This window comes from Falco naumanni, chromosome 2, assembly GCF_017639655.2.
Source record: "Falco naumanni isolate bFalNau1 chromosome 2, bFalNau1.pat, whole genome shotgun sequence".
Lineage (NCBI taxonomy): Eukaryota > Metazoa > Chordata > Aves > Falconiformes > Falconidae > Falco > Falco naumanni.
This window is the reverse complement of record NC_054055.1, coordinates 84,984,905-84,999,504: the sequence shown is the minus strand read 5'-3', so window position 1 is coordinate 84,999,504 and position 14,600 is coordinate 84,984,905. Positions and strand designations below refer to the sequence as shown.

The following is a 14,600-nucleotide window of genomic DNA, read 5'->3' as shown; positions in this document are numbered from 1 at the left end:
TAAATAGGAACAAATTGCATCTCATGATCTGCATTACATACAGACTAAATAGAGAAGACAAACAAATCTCCTTGGCCAAGCTAGGTAGATCCTGCCCACATAATCTTGCATAAGGGAAGGGGAAAAGAGGAGGGAAAGGGAGGAAGGGAAAAAAAAGGGGTTGGAATCAGCAAATGCAACAAAAGAAGCTGCTTTGGGGAATAACAACACACTGGGTTTAATTCTCTTAAATAATTTATGGTGATACAAAAAAAGTAAATTAGTAAATTATTGAAAGAGATTGTCTAGACCAGCAAGATGTGGCAAAAAAACCCCAAAAAAGCAATAAAATACAATAAATAAAAAACAAACACCAACACCAAAATAGGAAACAGCTATCAAGATTAAAGTACACTGGAAAAGATTGTAAATCTTCACATTCCAAGCATTCAGATATTCTTCCAGGGCTTTGTTAGAAAAGTGCGTAACAAGTATGTCTCAAGATCCAAATACATAACTTCCTAAGCAGACAGGAACAAGCATAAATTCTAACTGCAATGAAATATTCTAATAGATATGGATCTGTGCAAAAAGGGAGACAGTCAAGTCAAATGGTTTTGGTTGTTGTTTTTTTTTTAATACTGGGTGTGTTTGTGTGGTTTGCTGGTTTGGTTTTTGCTGCGTTTTTTTATGAAGATTGAATTTACCCCTGGAAATACCTAATTTCAAATGTTTTCTTGGTATATATTTAAGCAAAAAAATATTTCCTGATTATTATATTTCAAAAAAAGAGTTTGGATGCAGAGTTTCATTTAATCATCTAAAAAAATAAGCCAAACAACAACAACAAAAAGTGAACCACAACTAGCTTGTTTGAAACATTCCCAAACCATGAGTATATGTATTTTCTATGGCAATCAAATATTTACATAATTAAATCATTACACTTGTATTACTGATCACATCATAAGTCCATGATGTTGTAGATATTAAGCTAAGAATGTTGTTTGGTCTCTGAAACTTATATCAAATACACGAGCCACAAATTAATACGATTAGCCACAAGATCTAGTCTCATGAGCCAGGCAAATATGTAACAGATGCTTTTTACTTGCAAACCAAACAACTGTGATATGTCACTAAAGCACAATAGAAATAAAATTCTCTTGGTGGCACATTTTACCAAATATGTGGTTACAAAAAGAAGTGGAGTGTTACTGCAGTTTAATGTTGTATGGGAAACTAACCTTTCCTACACTCTCAGTAAATCTCATCCCAGACTAAAGATTATCTTAAAATGAACAGTAGATGTGATTGAAGGAATGCCACAAATTGCTGGAAAAAAGATCAAATCTTTTCACACTTCTGTCTAATGTTGATATGGAATTAGAAATTATCAGCGTTAGCACAACCAACTTAGAATGAAGCAAAAACAAAAACCCAGAATATCTCTAGGATCTTAGAGGGACATCACCCCAATTAACCTGTGTGCTGTTAGGAAATAAAATATAATCTCACTTCTGTAAGGAAACTTACTATTTGTTTTCAATACAAGTGACAGTTTAACTACATAGCATATGTGACATGCATCAGCAAACTTTCCACCAAATAGTAACAGCATCATATGAACTTTTCAGCCTCATACCCAAGCAGGGGGATATCAACTGTGTCATCTTCTATTAAAAGCAGTAGTTTATCTTGAACGTCTTCTTCACTCTCAGGATAATATTCCACAAAAGCTGTAACTTGAAGTCCACATGCAACAGGTTTTTCTGGATTTTCCACAATCAATTTAAACTGCAATTTAAAAAAAACATAAATATTGTTTTAATTTTTTAAACATTTTTAGATTTAAAAATATATACATCTGATTCATTTTCAGAAGAATAAAAAGATTGATTTAAAATTCACAGTCAATGTTATAGAATCTCTCCCCATTTACTTAAGTAGACTTTTTACAGTAAAACAGGAATATAGGATGAATACTACTAACCCATCAAATTGCACAGCAGAGTTGGTTTAGTAAAGTATCATTTCTAGACTTTCCAAGAGAGCTCTAGCTTTTCCTACTGTTGCAACAAACCTTCTGAAGCAACACAAAATTAAGTCAGCTACTACTCAGTGCAGAATCTTTTTAGTCCCTGAGAAAGTAAGTCTCAGTCCAAAGCAGCAAAAAGAGGGGATAGCCTAAGAGTTTTCCCTCTGTCTGACCAACATTCAGCTGACATCAACAGAAAGTCTTACTGTACATTGAAAATCTGCTGGAAAGGCCCCACGGCACATCAAATTTTGGGGGTCATATGAAAGAAAAAAGCAGAAGCAGCTAACAGTAAGCAGCTTTTTCCTCTCTCAAAAGGTAATTCTGGATTTGTTGCTGACTGTAAGCATACGCTTATATCCAACACACGCTGCACATCTTTCCTTGAACAGAATACACAGGTAACCTACTAGCACAAAGTGGGAAATCCAGAAGTTCCTACATTCCTAGGAAAGCCTCACAGCAAGGTCTAGAGCTTCTCTGGTGTTTCAGGTCTCCTTAAAATTCACATCTCTCTATGCAGAATAGGTTTCTGCTCTGTATGTCCAATTTCATTAACGTTTGCTTCTGAAAGAGTCATCCCAGTATTCTTTAAGTTTTCTGTTCCAATTTATGTTTGAAATATGCAAACATATCATTTACTACTGGTTGATTCTATTGTCTGAGCACCACCTTTATTCCTTTAAAATTTTCCTAGCAGGTATAAACACTCACCTAAAGGAAATTTGCTATGTGCATCTTGATCACGGGCTTAATTTAGGAGTAGCCATGTTTTAATATTGAAGTGTGTAAAATAATTCTCTAAAGAGAATTAAACAGTCAAGTATATTCATTCTATACAAGGGAAATACATTGTACTATGAACTTTTAATGAGACCTATAGAAAAATGCTTTGTCAGCTTCATTCCTTGAAAGGCATTTCTTTGCCATGCACTATGACAACTCAAGGAAGGTTATTTTTCAGTTCTTGTACTCTATGAATGTAATGCTTCAGAAAATTTACAGATGAGTCATACACTTCAAAGCCATGCAATCACAGATAGCAGCATAAGGTCTGGAAGTGAGAAAGGGCAGCACAACAGACCTTTCTGAAACTGAGCATGTGAAGTAGAATCTTGTCATATTGGTAGAAACTGTCATATTCGTTGTCTCACACACAATAGCATTAAAATACTCAGCAAAAAGGCATAAGATACAAAGGTTAAAACTCATAATTTATGATTAACCTTTCCCCTGTTCTAAAATCTAAAATGTTCTAAAAGCCTTCCTGCTTCTGGAGCACATGAAAAAATAAGGCTGATGAAAACTAATAAAACAGAAAAAGCACTGCCCTACCAAATTAAGGACCCTGGACCGTTTCCAGCTCATTCCACAAGTATTCAGTTACATTGTAACAAAAATCAAGCTGTCTACATAATGCAAATTAGCAAATTTTAGCAGGGGGATAAAATGCCCTCAAAAAGAAAGGCTGACTACTCAGAAAGTGAAATTATCCAAGGTACTTCAATTGTCTGACAATCATTTTGATGACTACCCTGGAATGTATTTGTGCTGTGAACACAAAGCAACATCAGCTTCAGTTCAACCACCAATGCCAGTTCAACCCTTTGATGCCAATTGTGATGTAATTAATAGAAAATAAATTAGCTAGATGAAAGACCAATATAAAAATACTAACCACAGCTGGGTTTTGCTGGACCCACGTAGGTTACAAGTCAAGGGCTAAACTGATTAGAATTTAGAGATGCACTTCCCTTTAAAAAGTCTGGCTATGCAGTAATTTTTCCAGAACAAATCAGATGCTATTAATAGTAACCACACTACCTTGAGAAAAGGTTGTAAAAGTCTCCTTTCTGAGAAAGCTCTCCAAAAACAAGCACCACAAATGGACCACTCCACTCAGAAAACTTAGAATACAAAACAGAAATGATGTTACAGAGCTATCAAACAGCCCTATCAAATGAAAGCAAAAAAAAAAAAATTCAAACTTTGTGCCCTTCAGTTGATCTGGAATACTTCATAAATTTGGTGTTCACACCATAGCAAAAGTGACCTGTTTCTACATAATGCTCCTGAAGTAACAAGGAACTCATGAGCCTCTTGAGGGCTAAAATTTCTGGAAAGCGCAAAGCCAGTCACTAAAGCTAAGCATGATTTGTTACCAGCAAGGGGGTTACAGCACTGGCAGATGAGGGAAGAGCAACTGATGTCATCTACTTGGACTTGTGCAAAGCTGCACAACATCCTTGTCTCTAAACTGGAGACATATGGATTTGACAGATGGAGCACTCGGCGGATAAGGAATTGGCTGGATGGTCGCACTCAGAGTTCCAGTCAATGGCTCAATGTCCAAGAGGAGACTGCTGACAAGTGACATTCCTCAGGGGTATCTATGGGACTAGTGAGGTTCAACATCTTTGTTGGTGACACTGCAACTAGGTGCACCCTCAGCAAGTTTGCCAACAACACCAAGCTGTGTGGTGCAGCAAACATGCTGAAGGGAAGGGATGTCATCCAGATGGACCCTGACAGGCTTTAGAGCTGGGCCTGAGCAAACCTCATTACGTTCAACAAGGCCAAGTGCAAGGTCCTGCATCAGAGCCAAGGGAATCCCAAGCACAAATACCGGCTGGGCAGAGAATGAATTGAGAGCAACCCCCTGCAGAAAGACTTGGGGGTGTTGGTGGATCAGAAGCTCAATACGGCCTGACAATGTGCGCCTGCACTCCAGAAAGACAACCAAATCCTGGGCTGCATCAAAAGAAGCGTGGCCAGCAGGTTGAGGGGAGGGATTCTCCCCCTCTGCTCTGCTCTTGTGAGACTCCCACTTGGACTACTGCCTTCAGCTGTGGGGCTCCTAACATCAATAGGACATGGACCTGTTGCAGCGAGCCCAGAGGAGGGCCAGGAAGATGCTCAGAGGGCTGGAGCACCTCACCTATGAAGACAGGCTGAGAGAGGTGGGGTTGTTCAGCCTGGAGAAGGGTCCACACAGACCTTAGAGCAGCCTTCCAGTGCCTAAAGGGGTCTACAAGAAAGCTGGAAAGGGAGTTTTTACAAGGGCATGTATCATAGGACAAGGGGGAATGGTTTAAACTGGAAGAGGATAGATTTAGGAAGAAATTCTTTACAGTGAGAGTGATGAGGCACTGGCACAGGCTGCCCAGAGAAGCTACGGATGCCCCATCCCTGGCAGCGCTCAAGGCCAGGCTGGATGGGGCTGTCAGCAACCTGGTCTGGTGGAAGGTGCCCCTGCCCATGGCAGGTGGGCTGAAACTAGATGATCTTTAAAGTCCCTTCCAACTCAAACCATTCTATGGGACTTGGTGTAGTAAGACATATGAGAAAGCTCATTTACTTCTACCGAAATTATGGATTCAACAAACAAGGTATGTCTCCAAATTGCTCATGACCTCATGAAAATATAGGGCTAGGGAAGGCTGTAGTTCATTTCATTTTGACTTACAGGCTTCAAATGAGCAGCCTCATTTGAAATTCTATATGGAAATATTTTTCAAGTATCATACAAATGACACTTACACATTCTCACACGAAAACAATAAATCATAACTGAATCCTTCCTCCAGAACTGTTATACAAGAAGCAATCCAGGTAACTTCAGCTCTAAGAATTGCCTCATATCCTTTCCAGTTTACCCAGTTATTCAACTAATTTTAAAATAATTTCGAATTCACTGCCAATTTCCAGTCAGTCTCATAAACTGCTCAGGCATCCATGGTAGCGTTTTTCATTTGCAGTAGCTGAACACAGACAAGCATTTACACCTGCCCAAGCAGCCTCTTACACAGGACAAACCCAGCTGGGCAAACCTGTGAGCAGACGTCCCCGTACAAAACTGCAGAAAACAGAAGTGGGGCCTCGAGATGTACTTTTCCTCTGGCAATGTTCTGCACCTCGGGGGGGGGCTGGCAGGTGCAAAGTGAGTGCACTGCGTACCAGTGCCTCACGGCAAGCTCGGGAGGGAAGGATACAGACCTGTGGGACCCAGGACAAGGCGTTCTCGTCAGGCCCTACTGCTATTGACACACGTAGGAGGGGTGGGGGGTGCTGTACAAACAAACACGGAGCTAAGTTGCAGAGAGTGGCAGACCTCGACAACGTTACGCCCGCCCAGGCCAGAGACCGTGGGGGGGCAGACACTCACGGCTGCTTCCCCCCCGGCCACCCCTCACCTGGGGCCGGTGCGGCGGCAGCAGCTGGAGATGACAGCTCTCCACCCGCAGGTTCTGGACGCTGAGCGCGGCGCGGTAGCAGCCCCCCGGCACCGCGTCCCTGAAGCACAGCTCGGCCGGGGCGATGCGCACCCCGGCCACGTCCCGCCACCCACCCGCCATGGCCGCCACCTCGCTGGGGCAGCCAGCGCGGCCTGGAAACGATCGCTTAGTAACGGACGCTGGGCGCTGATTGGGAGCAAAGGAGCGGCGCTTCTAAACTCACCAATCAGAAGAGAAGAAACGGCGTCGAGGCGGGGCGGGGCGGGGCGGGGCGGGGCGGGGCGAACGGCTCGGCCCGGCCCGGCCCGGCCCGGCTCGGCTCGGCTCGGCTCGGCTCGGCTGGGACCGCAGAGCTGGCGGGGTCCCGGCGTCGCGGTGTCGTTGCCCAAAGGAAGGGCTCTTTAGCCCGAAGCTGTGTCGTTCCCTTGTGGTGTCCCCCTGGCGCACAGCCCGAGCCCGCCCTTCCTACACACACTGCCGTCCCGGCAGGTGCAGGGGGCCCCGGCAGGCAGTAGGCGGGGAGCTGCCGTGTCGTGGGCAGCAGGTCGGGCGCTGGAAGGAAGCAAAAGCCCCAGCCCCGGTGTTTTTTGGAACTGTACCAAAATGGCCACATCAACCTGGCCTGTGTTTACCGGTAAAGAGATACCCGAGCTGAAGGCCCCCGTGGGGCCCGAGGCCAGGCACAACCGGCAGGGCCCCTCTTGCTCCCCTGAGGTGTTTCCCTGCTGTGTCCCCAGGACAGCAAAGGGTAACGCCGATGGATGCTCTTCCTGCCCTGGGTTTCTTAGAGTAAAATGGATTAAATTGAAATTAAAGTGGCCTGATTTCTCCACCAGCCATGCATGTTAATCACAGACATGGTCTACGTAGAACCAAAGATCAGCTCTAACACACCTGTTTGTTGGTGGGAAGGTCAGTGTCTGCCATGCCAGTGACCACACTAGTCATTCGTTGCATGCATTTGCTGAGTGGTGAAGGATGTGTTCCTGTTCTGTAACGCTATGCCTTTCCACGCTGTATTTTAAGTGGTAAAATAAAGTTGACAAGAATCCAGCACTTAGGCAGACTTAGAGGGTAATGGCCAATGTTGTGGTTTGCTTCAAAGCAGCAGAAGCAAGGAGGGGGAGCAGCACATGCAGCATGCACACAGGACCTCCAACATCGGGTTTTATTAACCCTAAATGTTTTGCCTTGGATTATTTCATCCCTTGAAAGTGTGTAAGGAATCAAATTATTTCTATTTTAAAAGTCAAATGTGAGAAGCAGCAAATATGGATGGCATAGGTCAGAAGAACTACAAAGTACAAAAAGGGCAAAAAACTATTTTTAGCGGTCAAGAAACCTAGAGGGAACAAGGAGAGATGAGAGCCTTTGTTTTTGTTGCTGGAAAAGGATGCTAACAGGTCTTTTTGTTCCTCTTAAAAATTCAAATGATAGCTACCCATCTGTATATTACTGAAGAATGGCTGGCAATACAACATTGCAAGCACTAAGGGTAAAATCCACGTATATGAAAGGACTTCTCTACAAAGACTACTTGAACTTGTTTTGTGGTAACATAATTGCACTTAACTGATACCCCCCCCCCAAAAAAAAAAAAAAGAAGAAAAAATTGAAAGATTACCTTATCAAAGAATTAAACTCCCTCTGCTTTTTTCACTAGAGAACAGAGAACACTCCTATGTAGTTTCTCTGATCCTTGAATGAATTCTAGAGGAAAGTCAAGGGACACAAGATCAGACCTAAGAAACCCGAAGAAGGAGAAGATTTTGAGACTTTATACAGTTGGTGCCAAAAAGTCACAGGATCATTAGTTTATCTCAGTTTGGGTTATTCCTCAGTTTTCACATTACAGTAACATTGAAATGCTCTATCTTTCTGATCACACATACCAGTACTTGGAAATAAATTCTAAAAGTGAACTAACTAGATCAGAGAAAATGTCAAATATGCCACTTGTTATATACTATTTCACAGCCAAGTAGTTAGTCAGAAACTTTTTTTCCATTCTACTGAGAACTGTAGCAACATTGTGGTGGGTTGACCCTGGCTGGACACTAGATGCCCACCAGAGCCACTTTATTACTACCCCTCCTCAGCTGAACAGAGGCAGAGAAAATACAATGAAAGACTCATGGGTCAAGGTAAGGACAGGGAGAGATCACTCAACAATTACTGTCATGGGCAAAACAGACTCAGCTTGGGAAAACCAGCTTAATTTTTTACTAATCAAATCAGAGGAGGATTAAAAAAACCACCTTCCCCCCCCCCCCCTCCCTTCTTCCCAGGCTCAACTTTACTCTCAGTTTTCTCTTGGAAAATTCTCCTTCTCCCCCTGAGCAATGCAGAGGGCCATGGGGAATGGAGGTTTTGGTCAGTTCATCACACTTTGTTTCTGCTGCTCCTTTCTCCTCAAGGGGAGGACTTCTCACACTCTTCCCCTGCTCCAGCATCATGTCCCTCACACAGGAAGCAGTTCTCCATGAACTTTTCCAAAGTGAGTCCTTCACACAGGAGACAATTCTTCATGAACTGCTCCAGTGTGGATCCCTCCCGCAGGGTGCAGTCCTTCAGGACAGACTGCTCCAGCCTGGGCCACCCAGGGGGCACAAGCCCTGCCAGCAAACCTGCTCCAGCGCAGGCTTCTCTCTCCACAGGGCCACAGGTCCTGCCAGGAGCCTGTCCCAGTGCAGGTTTCCCCCAGGGTCACAGCCTCCTTTGGGCTCCAGCATGGGATCCTCCATGGGCTGCAGGTGGGTATCTGCTCCACCGCTAACCTCCACGGGCTGCAGGGGGACAGCTGCCTCACCATGGTCTTCATCACGGGCTGCAGGGGAACCTCTGCTCTGGCACCTGGAGCACCTCCTGCCCCTCCTTCTGCACTGACCTGGGTGTCTGCAGAGCTGTTTCTCTCACATATTCTCACCCCTCTCTTCCCTTGCAATTGCTGTTGTGCAGTAACCTTTTCCTCTTCTTAAATATGTTATCCCAGAAGTGCTGCCACTGTCACTTGATGGGCTCGGCCTTGGTCAGCAGCGGGTCCATCTTGGAGCCGGCTGGCACTGGCTCCATCGGACATGGGGGAAAGCTTCTAGCAGCTCCTCAGAGAAGCCACCTCTGTAGCGCCCACTGCTACCAAAACCTTGCCACACAAACCCAATACAAACATTTAATATTTTTAGCAAAACTATTAGAAACAAGAATTGCCTATGATATTTCATTTCAGATCAGACCTTGCTGGAGTACAAGATGATCCTCAGAAGGTCCCTGCCTTCTCTACTCCTCCTCACCTTCCTGTTGTCCTACATTCCTCTCAGTCAGGGTACTAGCCTTCATTCTGCTGGCTGAGTTCCACGTGGGGCTGTACAATAAACCTGACCTGTGAAACAGTCCGAGGTAAAAGCACTCATACATGCATCTCCATTTTGGTGTCATTAGAGGAGGGCTGTCTTTAAGCAAGATAATTTCTCAGCTTCAGTTTAGAGCACTATTTCATGAACAGTTGAACCAGTGCTATTGACAGGGGGTAACTTTGTGAGTGTCAGCTGGAGCAAGCAGCAGAGAGAGAAATCTTTAAAAATCAGGTCTGTCATAAAAGATGTAGCAGCGAAGAATATTGTCCTATTTTCACTTGATTTGATGTAGATATGTCCATACAAAATTTTTATCAATTTAACTATTTTTTTAATATAAATTTTAACTAATTTAGCTTGTGTATAGAAGAGCCACATTCCGCATTAAAAGAATCATGATCTCTCTGAAATAGTTTGGCTAGGCTTTCTTCCTTTTCTGCAGACCATTATATTCAAATGCTTACTATTGCCATCATTATGATATTTCATTATGAAACAACATTAGATAATGGGACTCTGCTCCTTCTTTTCCTCAACTTATGCTGGCTTCACAAAAAAATTTTATTAGTCACCTAATAATCATCCCCAAAGTGAAAACTATTGTAAAGGAACAGGCATACTTTGTTTTGATGACAGAATCCTTTATAACTAGTGCTAGGGTATGAATTATATGTATTCTTTCTCTTTTATCACTAAATCATATGATCACATTAAGAATGATTTTACTTCTGCAGAAATTCATGACATTTTACAGTGCAGTAAGCTGTACAATTCACATTGCTTTCACCTTAGCAGTATCAGATGATGAATAATAAAGCTTCACAGCAAACTTCTCAAAATTATATTACAGTCATCAGAGTAAAGAGTATAAACATATAAATCTCTACCACATCTCAATATGTGAGACACTTCCAATTGTTATAAACCAGATTTTCCAGACCTGAAACTTGACTATCCATTGATCTGACTGTCCTCCCAGGTTCCAGGCAGAAAACTGGGATAGCATTGTTAGTTCTTTCCATTTAATAGACAAGGGTATTTTGTTTAAAATGAAATGGCCCCCGGCTTGTTCAGATCTATCCTGGGGCAATAGCCAGTATAAAATGAGATGCAGAATCAGAAAGCCATCACCAGTCTGCTTTCTCTTGCTGGTCAGGGGAAAACATTATTAGAAAACATGTACTAGAAAACAGCAAGACCTGAGACACTGGTCCTATCTGCCCATGTTCTAAATGTGGGTCAAAGATGCTTGTGCACTGACCGAGTCATCTATTAGATTAGAAGTAGCTCTCACTCATCCAGGAATGTCTAGAAACACAGACAAATCCCTTCAGAAAGTGTTCAAGAGGTTAGAAAAAGGGGCAGTTAAAATTATCATAAGGGTAGTTTATTTGACAGTAATTCAGCAACAAGAAATGACAGTGATACCTGAAATAATTAAACTAATTTGAACAAACTGCCACTCATACTGCACTTCATTACTGGAATCTGGATCCAGAGGAACTGTGAATTGAACTGTGAATTCTGACCTATTTATTCTACTTGAGGAGGAGTAAGTAAATTTAGAATGTACTAGAAGGAAATAGGGCCATTCACTGGTAAAATGAATAAAGTGTGAGTGTTTTTATATCAGCTTTTAGGAGTCAGAAACAGACAAAGTCCAAATAATGATGACTAATAAGATGCATTCCTTTGCGTTTAATCTTGCAAATTGCTCTGTTTAATGGAAAATGAGAATGTTCAAAATGACAGATTTGGGCCCTAATTCGCTCTAAAGGTCTCTTCACTAAACAAAGCATTCTGTGAGAAGCAGAACTAATGAAGATTTTATTGGGGTTTTTTGCTCAATGAAACCATCAGTCTTCACAAGACGTGTAAGAATTACCAATCTCTGAGGTGTCCTTCCTTCTTAGATTGGGTTCAAAGGAGTGGGACCAAAATTATCAAAAAAAGTGAATGACAGATTGCCAGTCAGACAAGGCAGTCACAAATGCCTTACCTTTACTTTCTTTTTAGAGAGACTCTGTAGAAATTGGTAAATTAAAAACTTGTATCGTAAATACATACAGTTTCCATTATTTGGCAATATGGCTTAGGGCTCCAAGAGCCACACGCTGGGCTATTGTATGTATCTATAGAGCAGAAGCAGAGTTTTATTTTATCAGTGTAATCCTCAGTTTAGCTAAATAGCCTGACTAGCAGGGAAGTTGTAGTACTGCTGTAACATGACAACACTGATTTGGGGACTCTGTTGGACACAGTGCTGAGCTGAACATTTTGATCTTACAAGTTCACACAAAGATTTCAGCACCAAAGTACAAATGTGCCCTTTGCTTTCTGCATTATGCTCCAGCGGAAATGCTTTCTGCATCTGGTACCTTTTTCAGTCTGTCCTGGTTTCAGCTGGGATAGAGTTAATTTTCTTGTTAGTAGCTGGTGCAGTGCTGTTTTGGATTTGGTGTGAGAACAATGTAGATAGGACACTGATGGTTTTAGTTGTTGCTGGGTGATGTTTATACTAAATCAAGGACTTTTCAGTTCCCTGGGTCCTGCCAGCCAGAGGGCTGGAGAGGCACGGGAAATCAGGGGGGGATGTCACAGCCAGGACAGGTGACAGTATCCAAACTAGCCAAAGGGATATTCCATACCATGGGACGTCATGCTGAGTATATAAACTGGGGGAAGAAGGAAGGTGGGGACATTTGGCATTATGGCATTTGTCTTCCTGAGTAACTGTTCTGCGTGATGGAGCTTGGCTTCCCTGGGGATGGCTGAACACCTGCCTGCCCATGGGAAGTGGTGAATGAATTCCTTCCTTGTATGGCTTTTGCTTTACTTATTAAATTATTCTTATCTCAACCATTGAGTTTTACATTCCTTTCCGATTCTCCTCCCCATCCCTCTGGGTGAGGGGGAGTGAGCAGGTGGCTGCGTGGTGCTTGGTTTGCTGGCCAGGGTTAAACCACGACACAGTCACAATGTGTGAAAACACCCATTCATGGAAAATTTAGTAACTCTAAAAGCATCCATATCCACTCACATATTTAATGTATTAGACAAATATGAAAATTTCTGGGTAGAAAGAAAAATCATTGCATTGCACTGAGAAACATGATAAAGATGTATGTTTCTGAACTAGGCAGATCATCTCTGATCAAAACAGAACTATGGAGAAACTGCATGTATATAGGTAACTGGGAATTCAGATAAGGCATAGTTCTGAAAATCTCTCATATAAATCAGGGGCTCTTTAACAGCTGTCTGTGGCTTTTAAAGACTCCCATAAGATCATTATATTTACCATGTTGAACCAGAGCAAGCAGTAGATTTTCCAGGCTGATATCAAAATGTCAACAGCTGTTGGCATCATGAATCAATATTAGATTTCCACTTATACACAACTAAGATGTGATTTCCTAAAACAACTAATGGTGGGATTCATCTTGCCACACTTCGCTGATACAAAATCAATGTCTAGTGTAAGCTTTCACTATGGTTAGGAGTGAGATAAGTACCTCCAGAGGATGATCATCCCCCTCCCCTTACACAGGTATTAAAAATAGAATTCCATATATCACGTTGACTTTATGCTGGTCTCCTGCTATCCAGTTACTCAAACAATTTCAAGAATCTTTTTTTAGGAAGTAATGATAAAATTATTGAGGAGCATGGTCAGATATTAGTGAATTTATTTCCTTTTGCCAGAAGGCTGAAAATTACTGCCTAACCATTTTGTGGTGCAGTTGTATTTTTATTATACATGTTCCTTTTACATTTTTTACAAAGTTTATCCAACTTACTTCCTTAGAATCAAAGCACTTAGTGAGATAAATTAAATTTGCATTGTGATTGTCTGGAGTATCAGATCACTCCCTGGTTTTCAGCTTTTTAGGTATTCAGCCTTCTGAACTGCTTGATGGTTTTATTTCCTTGACTTCAGTTAGAGTTGGAAACCATTACCAAACAGATACGTCTATTTACTTTAAATGCTATCAGACCGTGGTTCAGTATAGTACTCTATGGCTACTCGCTGCATTATCAATCCATTTTGCCTGAAAATACTATCCCTAGTCCTCATGATCATCATAGCTTGTTGCATTACACTACGAAAGCTCATTTGTCTTCGTAAATTACAGATGAAAGGATACCCGTTGGGTCCTTATCCAATGATGGCCTTGAAGATCAATAGCAAAGCTTCAGAATTCCATTAAATGGGAATTAGGATAGAATGTATCTTGCCGAGCATAGAAGATACGTAGTCTAGGGAATTCATGCTACTCTGTAAGTTAATGATACATTGTGTCAACATATGCTTTATTTTATGAATTTTACACTGATTTTTTTCAGATTGCTCTTTTAGCATTTCATTCCACACTAGGCAAAAAGGAGTAACATAGACACTCAACTGACCTTCACTATTCCATTAATTATTTTATATATCTCTATCATAATATTTCTTGTTCAGCTTAGTTCTGTGTTTATATTTTTTTTATTCAGTTGATGGTTTCTCCATGCTATTTTTTTCCCCTTTTCTAGTCACCCGCTATTTTTAAATTGTCCAATCTACCTGTAAATCGATCTGTAGATACTTTTCTTAATGCAGTTTAGTGGCCTGTCAGTATTGATAAGTTGCATAAAACAGACATTGAATTGATTTCTGCTCACTGACATCTATTTCTCTTTCTGACTGGTCATATCAACATAGAATTTCCACAGGTCTTCAGCTCCTCCTTTCAACATGCAGTACTTTCACCTTTTCTACACTTCATTTCACCTGCCATCATGTGGCCTAAATTATCAGCTACAGATGTAGGCTCTCTATTCATTATGGCAGTATTAGATATGTTTGTACTTTACGCTAAATCTGACAGGCATTTTGCTCTTTTTAATTTTTCCTAGACCTATGAAAAATATTTAATGTGCTGGTCAGGGTCAGGGGAAGGCAGGTTTGCAGGTAAGACACTCATTGAAACTCAAGAACTGACACTATTTTTC

General features: G+C 41.8%; 1 protein-coding gene across 1 annotated transcript in view; it reads right to left on the bottom strand.

Moving 5' to 3' along the window:
* Positions 1 to 6,372, bottom strand: part of CFAP47 (cilia and flagella associated protein 47) — a 343,220-nt gene extending 336,848 nt beyond the window's left edge. The window contains exons 1-2 of the mRNA XM_040584179.1: positions 6,211 to 6,372; positions 1,625 to 1,776 (exon numbers count right to left, since the gene is read on the bottom strand). Coding sequence (XP_040440113.1) covers positions 1,625 to 1,776; positions 6,211 to 6,372 — 314 coding nt within the window. The remainder of the gene's footprint in view (positions 1 to 1,624; positions 1,777 to 6,210) is intronic.
* Between the last annotated feature and the right edge of the window lie 8,228 nt (positions 6,373 to 14,600).